At 55.2% G+C, this 11,422-nt stretch overlaps 2 protein-coding genes across 17 annotated transcripts in view; one reads left to right on the top strand and one right to left on the bottom strand.

Annotated features, from left to right (window-relative positions):
• Positions 1 to 2,042, top strand: part of TNIP1 (TNFAIP3 interacting protein 1) — a 50,612-nt gene extending 48,570 nt beyond the window's left edge. For 8 of the 16 annotated variants that reach the window (XM_014456186.2, XM_014456181.2, XM_006089129.3 and 5 more), the window contains 2 exons: positions 625 to 715; positions 1,271 to 2,042. In XM_014456186.2, the coding sequence (XP_014311672.1) occupies positions 625 to 715; positions 1,271 to 1,305 (126 nt within the window). In that variant the 3' untranslated portion in view covers positions 1,306 to 2,042. Of the gene's footprint in view, positions 1 to 624; positions 716 to 1,211 lie in introns of those variants that run through there. The other 8 variants (XM_006089127.3, XM_023754120.1, XM_014456182.2 and 5 more) reach the window with 5 other exon arrangements.
• Positions 2,043 to 2,565: 523 nt separating this feature from the next.
• On the bottom strand, positions 2,566 to 10,551 carry GPX3 (glutathione peroxidase 3). The gene is made up of 5 exons (XM_006089130.2): positions 10,383 to 10,551; positions 5,969 to 6,122; positions 4,758 to 4,875; positions 4,230 to 4,329; positions 2,566 to 3,610 (listed from the first exon to the last, which is right to left on the bottom strand). Exons 1-5 carry the CDS (start codon positions 10,464 to 10,466, stop codon positions 3,389 to 3,391), a joined length of 678 nt encoding a protein of 225 aa, XP_006089192.2. The 5' UTR covers positions 10,467 to 10,551; the 3' UTR covers positions 2,566 to 3,388.
• Between the last annotated feature and the right edge of the window lie 871 nt (positions 10,552 to 11,422).

Raw genomic sequence — 11,422 nt, forward strand, 5'->3', positions numbered from 1 at the left:
TTAAGAGGTTGACTCTGGGGTTATAGAAATCTGGGATCTAATAAACGTTTGGGCACTTTTCTAGATGGATGAACTTTGAACAGTTACTTAGCCCCTCTGAGCCTCAGTTTCCTTATCTGTAAAATGGGGATGGCAACCTGGATTATTGTAAGGATTCCATTACAGTCAACCCTCCATATCCACCGGTTCCACATCCCTGGGTTCAATCAATCGTGGCTTGAAAATATCCGGAAAAAATGTTACGTTGTTGCTGACATGCACCATGTAGTTAGGCCTACAATGGTTGATTGTACTGAACAAGACCTTTTTAAAAATCATTATTCCCTAAACAATACAGTATAACAACTATTTACGTAACATTTATGTTGTATTATGTACTGTAAGTAATCCAGAGATGATTAAAGTATATGGGAGGATGTGTGTAGGTTATATACAAATACTACAACATTTCATACAAGTGACTTGAGTATCCTTGGATTTTGGTATCCTGGGGGTGGGGGCCATCCTGGAACCAGTCCCCTGAGGATACTGAGGGATACCTGTATACTTGATTACTATGTGTTCAGTACCTGCTATTGTAATTTGCAAGTGTGGTTGTTGATTACTAAGCACGTTTTGTTGCAGCCAGGATACACCTGGCGGCCACCTTATGGAGGGATGCGCAATCAGACCTCCCAAGTGATGGACTCGCCTACAGCTAGGCCTGCAGAACCAGGTAAGTGTGATCCCCTAGTATAGAGGGGTTTGGGAAGGGTCTCAGCTGTGCAGAAACAGGGGGGCTCTGCCGGGAGGTCGTGGGCCCCTTCATGAAGGTGTGTGAGCCGAGGCTGTAGGCAGCTTGGAGGGAGTGAGGTTGGAGGAGTTAGTGGTTGGGAGGAGGGATTGGGCTGCTCAGTCATTTTCTCATGTTCCCCAGAGGCGGCCAAATGGGCAGGGCTGTCCCCTCTTCCGGAACTGCCCCACTTCTGGGATCGAGCGAGACTGACTAGGCTTCAACACTTTCTAGAACTGGGACTTGGGCCAGTTTTTGGAACCTCTGTGGGCCCCAGCTCCCTCCTCCATAAAGGGATAGTCATCTGCCTGCTTCATAGGGCTGAACTGAATGTATTGAATGATGAATGTACCTTCGGTACTTTGCCCAGGGCCTGGCGCTCGGTAACACTTAATAACTCGAGCTGTTACTTTCACTGTTACTGTATTGGTTTCCACAGGACTTTGAAACCTACTGTACCACCTCATCTTTAAGTCTTCAAAATTTTTGTTTATTTAGACTCTGCAAAAAATGACCGCAAGGGGCCTCAGTGAGACCAGATTACTTCACTTGGCTCCACCTTCGTCCTGCAGAGCCAGCTGACCTCAGATTTCTGAAAAACTAGAGGCCACATGCTCTGTGTGGCCAGAGTCTGAGCCAGACAGGAAGCTGAGAGGGACCACCTGCCTATGCCCTGGCCCAACCTGAACTGTTTGCAGATTGGGGAGGCTCTACCCAGAAGGCTTCTGTCTGCGCCCTGCCTTTGGCGCGACTGGAAAAAACTCACTGTCCTGCCACCGCCTGGAGAGAGGACCTGCCATCCTTTGTGGAATCCGCCGGGGGACGTCAGTCACAAGAGTGGGGTGCAGCTGAGACCCTTCTTTCAAAACTACCCCAGAAGGGGTTCCAGCCCCTCTGGGGACCACGTTCAATTCATGTGTGTGTTTAATTTTGCTTCAAGCTCTGTAGTAGCAGGACCTAGACCACGCCCATCCCTTCCCTCTGTGAGGAGCTGCGGGAAAAGGAGGTTTGCCTCTGGGAGCAGAAGAGAACGAGGGATGTTCTGCTGCTGGCCCTCCACCTCCGCCACGGCAGCCTTGCTCTCGCCACTGCAGCCCGGGATGAAGCCATGCCAGCCACATATGCTGAGGGGCCCAAGCCTGAAGCGACCAGACCCTCGGCCCCGCCACTGGAGGCTTGTGGTGCTGGAGGCCCGGATTGGGGTGGCTGTCCATCCCTGGGCAGCTCTTTGCACGAATCTTGGACATAAATCCAAATGGAAGTTTCTGTAGCTGGTGTTTTTATGTCGCGGCTAATGTTCCATCCCAGTCACTCAGAATGCTGCTTTCCTGGCCCCTGTCCTCTGTGCCCCACCTCACCCCCCACCCCCCAGCCTCCCAAGAGCATCACCGTTACTCTTGGCTGATGTCCCTGGGGTCCTGCTCAGAGCCTCCGTGAGAATGGGGCATCCAGGGGCAGAGGAAGGTGACCTGGTCTACATTCCAGTCCCGCACCGCTCATCAGGAGACATTGGGCAAGGCCTGGGCCTCTGTGAGCCTCATTTTCCTCACCCGTCACATAGAACACCTCGCCTCAGCCCTTGGAGGATTGTGGGAGGGAATGAGAATAGATGTTTCATAAACTCCAAATGCTGAGAGAAGCAGAGTGGGCCTAGGTAGAAACCAAAAAGCAAGGGCCCGAAGCACTCCATGTCTTCTTTCTTTCTCATACCCTCCCATCTCCCCTTCCCCGACCCTCCCCCTCCTTTGTCCGCTGGAGCGGCCCCATTGAGGAAGTACCACAGTAGGCTCAGCTGCTGCAGAAAGGCCTTTACTGGGCAGGTGGGGGTGAGTCTATGCCAATGGGCAAGGGTGAGGGGTGAGAGCACATCCTCCGAAGTAGCAGGGGTGGCATCCCTGCCTGGGGTCTCAGCCTGAATGCACTAAAGGCTGGCCCCTCAGACAGGCTCAGGGGAGGTCCGCCCACTAGGGCTTTGGGCCCCTCCTTCATAGAGATGCCACTCCTGACTCGGGGAACGTGGCCCTTACTCTCACGTCTGCCTTGGCTGCTCAGGGAGCACTGTGGGGTGGGGGGAGGGGCTTGGGAGGGCCCTTCAGGAAGGAGAGAGACGTACAGAGGAGCGGAGGGAGGGTGGACAGTGTGGTAGACCCAGGAACTTCTGGGCACTGCAGTGGTGGTACTTGGAGGCAGGGGGAGATGCTGGCCCCAAAGCTGAGGCCCAGGGAGAGCAGAATAATTGCATCTAGAGCTGGTTTCTTTGGGCTCGGCTCAGTGAATTGTTATCACTGGGGCAGAGAACTGGAGAGAAAGGGTGTTACTCTCTAGCATTCTCCACAGCACACAGCCATGGGCACATATTGGTACACATTCCTGGGTATTCGTCCAGGTAGACACATGTGGCTGCACACTCAGGTGCATTCACACATGATCTCACACCTGTGGGCATGTGGGCAAACACCCACATGCACAGCAGTAGAGACACACTGTGTGCATACTGGGGCCTTGTATAGTAAGAAGGGTCTGTGGTAGGAGTAGTGTGGCTGGAGATACGGGTTCCTTCCTGAACAGAGTCCCTCCCCGGCCCCGCGTGGTGGACGTGGGGTGGGGCAGGCCTGGTTACTTCCCCCTGACCCCCAGGGCTGCCTGCTGCCTCATGTAGGCCAGGATGTCCATCTTGACGTTGTTGACCGTGGTCCGGTGGTACCAGCGCATGATGGGTTTACCGTCCGGCCCCACCAGGAACTTCTCAAAGTTCCAGCGGATGTCATGGATCTTCATGGGTTCCCAGAAGAGGCGGTTAGGCGAGCCCAGGAGCTCCGAGGTGGGAGGGCAGGAGTTCTGGAACAGGGATGAAAAATGTTAACCTGCTCAGGGCCCCTCCCACCTCCTGGGGGAGTGGCAGGGGGGACGGGCGCGGGGGAACAGCCTGCCGCTGAGGAAAGAGCACCAGTTTGGGAGACTGGATCTCAGAACCGTCATTGGCTCTAGTGGATTGTGAGACCCTTGTCCCTTCTGGGGCCCTGCCTGGGCCTTATTGTAAAATGGGCAGATGAGATCTAGGTAGTGCAAAGCCCTCTATTGGAACGACAGTTGGATGCCCAGAAATTTCCCTAGAGCAGAGCAGGGCAGGGCAGCACAGGCCTGGGCCTTGTCTCTGTAGGGCAGTGTTTCTCAACCTTCTGGCCCTTTCAATACAGTTCCTCATGTTGTGACCCAACCATAAAATTATTTTCGTTGCTACTTTATAACTGTAATGTTGCTACTGTTATGAATCGTAATGTAAATATCTGACATGCAGGATGGTCTTAGGCAACCCCTGTGAAAGGGTCGTTCGACCACCAAAGGGGTCGCGACCCACAGGTTGAGAACCGCTGCTGTAGGGGCTGGAGCCAAGCAGCCCCGCCCAGAGCCAGCATCGCTGGGCAGAGCCCCTCCGCAGAGATGGCTGCGCACTCACCTTCAGGAACGTGTAGACCTTCTGCTCTTTCTCCCCGTTCACATCTCCTTTCTCAAAGAGTTGGAAATTGGGGACGAAGCCCCCACCCGGCCGAACATGCCTACGAGAAATGTTCATAGGTGGGTCCCAAGGAGATGGATGGGCACAAGGCTCAGAAATGAGAGGAAGGGCCAGGGCAGGGCAGGGGGTGTGGGGAGTCTGGGTTCTATTCCATAGTGGGCAGTGGGAGCCCATGAGTATTGACTGGGCAAAGGCATAATGTGGCTCTGCGGTCTTTCCTTTCCGTTATGGTACCTTCTCCGTAACCCCTGCCCCCCACATGCACTCTCCCGTCCGTCATGCGCTCACAACCAGTCCTCCTGTCCCTTCTTCCCCTCATTCCATTAAGTGGGTTCCTGGGGAGGGAGAGGAGTTCTTCGGGGCTGATAAATGTCATGAGTGGGAGCCAACGCAAGAGATGCCCGGTGCCCCGGCTGGGACGCGCTGGCTGTGCTGGCGGAGCTTTCCGGACGCTGCCTGAGCACTCACTTGAGGATAGGTAGGATCTCCGAGTTCTCTCCTGGCTCCTGTTTTCCAAATTGGTTGCAGGGGAAGCCCAGAATGACAAGACCAAATGGTTGCAGCTCTTCCTGTAGTGCATTCAGTTCTGGGCCAGGGAGAGAGAGCAGAGACCGGGTCGCCTGGTGAGGAGCCCTGCCTCATCGCACCAGTGCCTGCTCGCCCGTCGTACAGCTGAAATCACTGAGGCCCGACAGTGGGGGCTTGCCCAGGACCACTCATCGAACGTGTCAATGCTGGGAGTCAAATCCCACCCTCCTGACTCAGCTGGATGGGTTGCAGGTTTTCGGGGGAAGCAAGTAACACCCTTTCTCAAATCAGTATTCAGTCACTGGCCCACGGCCAAGTTCCTTCAGGATTATTTCCTGGAACAAGAACTATCCCCCGCTGGGGGAAGGCAGAGGACTTCCCTGGGGTGAGGTGGGGCCCTCGCAACCCTCCTATACTCTGGGAATCAGGGATCCAAGGGAGGCCCTGGCCCAGCTCCCTCTGCCCGTGGCCTGTACAAGGCCATGTCCAACCGTACTCCTGCACAAACGCACGGCTCTATTCCGAGGCCTGACAGAAGCATTCTGAACAGAGCATCCCTGCCCACTTGGCAGCCCAGTCGCCATCACTGCACTTGGAGGAATTTCACATAATTGCCAGGCAGGACACTCAGGTGCCCTGCTTCCTCCCAGCCCCTCCCAGCCAACTGTGCTCAGCCCCAGAGCATTTTCCTGTTGGCGCTGAAGGTCCTGTGCCTGCACGGTTGCCCGGCTAAAGGAAATGAGTGGGGACACTAGAGTTCTCAGAACCTGGGTGAAACACCTCGAGCCACTGCCTGCCTTCCAGATAGGGGCCAGGAGAAGTACGAAGGGCGATGGGGCTGAGGCAGGTGAGAAATTCTCAGCAAGGCAACGCTACCATTCCTCTCCAGGGAAAGGACACTTCAGGCACAAACGCCATCTCCTCCATCCCCCTGCTTTTAGGGGAATTGTGCTCAGGGATGAAGGATTGCAGGGAGTCTTCTAGAACATGTCCAAGGCAAGCAGATCTAAGATTTAGATAATCATCTTCACAAGACCATGGCACAGAGGACCGGGATGCACGGTTTGGAATCTCATGATCACTGTCCCCCTCCCCCCTTGAAATATTCCCAACTGGCAGAAACGGTCCAGAATAAAGCAGAGGGCTCTTACCAACGTACTGGCTCGTCAGGCCTCAGAAGCTGGCCACGTTGACAAAGAGGACGTATTTGCCGGCATACTGCTTGAAGGGGATGTACTCCTCCCCGTTGAGGGTGAGGGCTCCATACTCATAGATGGTGCCGCTCACACCAGCATGGCAGTCCGTCTGGAACAGAGACCAGCGCCAGGGAGTGGTTAGAGCTGGACGGGAACTTGGGCATCTCCACTTTCAAGACCATGAAAGACCCCAAGACCACTCCAGGCTTTGGAACTAGACTAGCACCGAGGCCTCCTAACTCCTTGCACAAGAAAATGATTATGGAAGCACTTAGTATGCTGGTGAGTGCCATGGAAACCTGGAGGTGACTTCCTGTCATCATCAATGCACAGCACAAGCAGATTCATAAAAATTCACCAGCCCCGAGGGACACTACGCTGATACCAGCAGGTTTATTACTGGATGGGCTGATGGAGACGGGGTGGGCGGCTGTTGCAAGAATCCAGGCAAGTGATGATGAGGCTGAACTAAACCATTGAAAAGCAGAACTGAGCAGGAAGAAGGAAGGGGCAGAATGGAGAGAGGTGATTCAGAGGTTCCAGACTAGGGGACTGGAAAGCTGAGGCTGTGGGTGTAGAATAGGGACACAGGAGGAGCCAGGAATGGGGAAAGGCCGCCGTGAGGATGAAGGGTAAAGAACAGCGCCTCGCATATATCAGATGTCCCTGTGAGTGAGCCGTTGTGATGATGAGCCTTGTGCCTTCCTCTCTGCCCAGCCTCTGCTCCACAGTCAACCTCCAGGACAAGTAGGAACAGGGTACAATGGACTGCAAGTCGGGGGACCTGGATTCCACGTCTAGCTCTGCCCCTAACTGGCTGTGTGGTCCTGGACTGGCCCTTTCTCTTCTCTGGACCTCAGCTTCCTCGTTTATAAAATGAGAATCTGGATCAGCTGTTCTCAACCAGGATGGCTGGACAGCATGCTGTCAGTGGGAATGCTGCTAACGAGCACGAGGTTGCATTCACTCCACTGCCCCTCCCTCAGCTCTAGCCCAGATTACAAAAATCTGGGTCTGTTCTTGGAAGGATGTCATGGCGTCAATAACACGACAGGCAGGTGCGCTGCTCGTGATGGGAAAGGAAAGAGCTTGCCACTATTGTATCAGATCATCTCTATGGTGCTTTCTGGCCCTGACTGCCTATGCAAAGTAGCATTATAGACCCGGGCAGACAGACACAGGTGAATGGAGTTAGAGAAGCAAGTCCACACCCTCTCTTCCCGTCAGTCCCGGAAGACGGAAGACGTGCTGTTGAGGTGAGGTACCTGGGCCCAAGTGAGTGAAGGGAGCCCTCTGGGCTGGCAGGGCGTGGCTCCAGGAGGGTGAAGAAAAGCCACCTGTGTCCACAGGTCTGCTGAGCCAGGTGAGGCTGGGTCCCACCATTCCCTGGCAGCTGAAAGCTCTCTTGGCTTCGGTGCAAATTCCCTGCTTTATATGAGTCTAATATTCCATGCCCATGACTTGGTGGGTGCTAAAGGCAGGCCTTAGACCTAAGCTCAATATTTCTCCAGCCGTTGGGCCTCCAAAGCCCCATCTGGGATCAGTTCCACCTCAAAATACAAACAACTGAGGGAACAGCAAACACACCCCAGGGGGCACAGAGGTCTAGCAGCCAGAGGCAAGGCCTCCCAGCAGCCTCTCCACCTCTTCCACTCTGCCCTGACCCAAAGACAACCTCTGGGGAAGGAGAGAACAAAAGCCAAAAGGTTGTCCAAATAACCAAAGCCTGTAAACAACAGGAGGATCCACTTCTGAGCACAGTTTCAGGGTGGGGGTGGGGCGAGGGGAATCCCCTCTCATCAGGTTTCAGTCTTTGCTGGCTCACTCTCTGAGCCTCCCCAAATGGCTGTGAGAATCTGATGGCAGGTCCAAAAAGTCTTGAAAGCCTCTCTTGGAAAGAATCACTACCACATCCAGGGGTAGTGATTATTCTGCCTGCAGCCAGGGTAGAGGGCCCCTTGTTCCTACATTATTGTGAAGAGGCCTTGATGTTCCCCAGCCACTCTGAAGGTGATGCACTGGCAGGGTGTCTCCAGGACGAAGGACCAGTGACAGAGCTTCCTCGCTTTCTACTGGGACCAGTGAGGTCAGTGCTCAGGGTTCAGACCAATGGGGCTCGGAGTGGCCAGGGTCCGGGAAGCCATGGCTTGCACTCACCACTGGGCACTGCACCCAGTTCTTACGTAAGCCTCCTTACCCCCTCTGGGCCTATGGAATCCCAGAGCCCTCACCTGAAACAGGGGAGGCCAGAGAAGACGGAGGGAGGGGCAGTGAGAGTGCCTCAATCCTCCCAGTTGGACAAGACAGGAGAGTTCTGATGGCTGGAGAGTGGGAGGCGCACAGGGACTCAGCGGCTGCGCTTGCATCTTTCTCCTCTCCTATCTTACCACTCCCATCAATGGGATGCTGTGAAGGGAGAACTGGACTGGGGGCAGGGGACCTGAGCTCTGGGCCTGGCCAAGCCTCCGACTCTGTGACTACTGCTCTCCCCGCTGCTTATTGTGAGATGGGGTCAGATTCAGGGCTGTCATAAGGGCCCTTCAACTCCATCCGTCTGTGGTTCCATGATTCTCTCTGCCTGATTTAGTCACCTAGAAACCAGTGGTTACTAGGATCTTGTACACGTCAGCAGCTGTTGCTCTCTACAGCTTCTGCACAGTCCTTTTGCAGAGCAAGGACAGGGAGTCTGGGCAGCCCGGAGCTGGACTGGAGAGGGGACACAGCAAGGAAAGGAGGATTCCCTTTGTTCTCTAGCCCCTCCCTTTGAGTGGGAGGAGAAAACCTCTCTCTGGGGCAGTCACCTTTGGTCCTGCCCATTCTCCACGTGCCCCCTGCCTGACCTCTTGGCCCTGGGGTGAGGGTAATGTAAACATTTGAGCCCTAGAACCAGGGTTATGACATCGCAACTATCTGCTGACCAAGGAAGAAAGATGGGCATGCCCAAACTGTTATTAGCCAGCAAGTCCTAGCTGGTAGCATCTGATAGGATCATACCTACCCTAAGACTTTTCTTGGCCATCCCCATCCTGTTCTCTCTAAGTCCATCTATTCCTCCCCAGAGTTCTACAGAGAACACACAGCTATGATGAAGGAACCCTGTGCTTGGAACTGGCTTCCTGGGCAGTGGACAGCATTTTGGAAACAGAATCATAGACTCTGTTTCATAAGATCTTAGAATAAAGACCCAGAAGATTTTAGGAACACAGAGGCTCAAAGCTTCTCTTGAGCTTGCACAAGCCTGGTGTATGTGTGTGCTGGGAGGCTGGAGACGGGAATCTCTCTCTTTGGGTCTAGCCCTAGGCCTGGCTTTTGCCTCCCTAAAGAGAAGAAATCCTAGGGCCCACCTTGGCACATGCCATCCAAGGAGATAGGCGTGCTAGGTCGTCCTGGCCTCAGCACCCCCACTCTAGTGAAGGGTCACACGGCCTGCTGGGATACACGGAGGCTCAGGAGACTTCTGCCTCTCCCACTGAGCTGGCAGTGCCCAGCTTGCTCCGACTACCAGGTGTGCTCAGGCCAATATGGGCAGGTTGGGCTGGGGGCGGGGGTGGAGGCTGCCCCAGGGCACCCCAGGGCAGGAAACCCTCCTGAGAACAGCTTCTCCAAGCAGCATCCCTTCTGAAATCATCAGCTTCATTTTGCCACTGCCCTACCCCCCACCCCCCTCGCCACCACACACACACACTCCACCTCAGCCCACACTCACCTCCTGCAGATGGAGGATCAGGTCCTAAGGAGTCGGGACTAGTCAGGGACCTGGGAGTTGTGCCCTGCTGCCGGTCCAGAGCTCCTTCTGTGTCAGATCTCTGCCTCGTCTACCAATGCCCCGAATCCCAGTGCATCTTTACCTGCGTTTATTCTTGGACTAGAAGAGCCCCCAAGGCAATTCTTCAAAACAGGGGACCACCCAGCTGCAATTCTCCCCGCTTCCTCCTGCCTTGTCAGTCTCCCTGGGAACCTCCACAGCCAACCAGTTGCGAAGTCTCTAGGCCTTTTCTGTGAGCGCACCCCCTTCAGGCCTGTCTGGAGGGGAGCAGCTCCGGGCCAGAGGTGGCATGGATGTAGCAAGGCGACCCCAGGTAGCCATGGGGGAGAACTCGCGAACTCGGGGAGAGGGACTTTCCCCCGCTATTCACTGCGCACCCGGGGCACCCAGGCCTTCTACAAACGGAACTGCGAGGAGGAGACGGAGGGTCTGGGTGTGGGGGTCCCGGTGCAGGAGAGGGAAGCAACCGGAGTTAAAGGCGTCCCTCTCCCCTAGGGTCGCCCTTCTGGAGGGGAGCCCCGGAGGAGGGGTGCCTCGCCACCGCGAGATGGACACCTGGGGGCTATGCGCGTTCCCCGGCCCCCTCCCCGGAGGCTCACTCACCTTCGACTTCTCCTGCCCCAGGCTCGGCACGAGGCCGGCCAGGAGCAGGGAGAAAAGGCAGGATGCCCGGAGCAGCCGGGCCATGGCGCGCGCGCGCGGAGGGTGCGTCTGGGACTGGCCTGAGCCGCTGATCCCGGGCCACCGTCCGTCTGAGGTGTCCAGTGCGCTCAGCCACCTTTCAAGCCCTCGGCGATGACCAATCCGCGACCCGCCCCGAGCCCTTGCAGCCAATCGCAGGGCGGCTGGCATTGCAGGGGCGGGCATGATTTCCCTGCTTCTCCCCCTCCCCAGGCTCGGGGCGACAGTGACGTCAGCAAGTCTGGACAGAGAGGTGGGAGCCAGGTCCTTGTGAACCTGAGAGGCGCCCCCCTTCTTTTGGCTCTAAAGTGCGGAGGAGGCAGGCAGCATGCCCGCCGGCACAGCCCGGGAAAGGGCTTTAGACAGCCCGGAAGACGTGATGGAAGGCTCAGTGTTGGGAAGGCTCGAGCCTAGTCTAGAGCCTTTCTTCCTCCTGGGCTTTAAAATACCCCATGGCGTTCCCACTTTCCTCTCCGTCCATTCGGTTGTTGAGGATTTAAAATGTCAGCAAGATCTGGAGTTAGACTTCAGGGAGCATTTATTCTGTATAGGTTTAATGTTTAGGAAGCAAACTGTGGGTGTCCTGGGTAGAACATTGGGATACTTCAGCTGCTTTGAGAGCAGGAAATTCATTTGCTCCTGTGTAGTCTTGAACAACTTGCTTTTCCTCTCAGGGCCTTGGTTTTCCCATCTGTGTAATGGGATTGGTTGATGATCTCTATCTAAGGCCCTGCTGGTTCTGGCTAGATGGCTTGCTTCTAAAATAAGTGACAGATCAGGAGTCCCTCCAGAGTAGGGACCATAATCAATACCTGGCACAGGGCCTAGAACACAACAGGTGCTTAATATTTGCTGCATTACTCAATCAATGAATTCATTTCTCTGCCTGGAGATACTGATGCTCAGGTCAGGCAGCTCTAGGTCTGGGCTGTCGAGGTATGATTCTGTCCACAGATAGGGGA

The sequence above is a fragment of the Myotis lucifugus genome, unplaced genomic scaffold (genome assembly GCF_000147115.1).
Source record: "Myotis lucifugus unplaced genomic scaffold, Myoluc2.0 scaffold_56, whole genome shotgun sequence".
In the NCBI taxonomy this organism is placed as follows: domain Eukaryota; kingdom Metazoa; phylum Chordata; class Mammalia; order Chiroptera; family Vespertilionidae; genus Myotis; species Myotis lucifugus.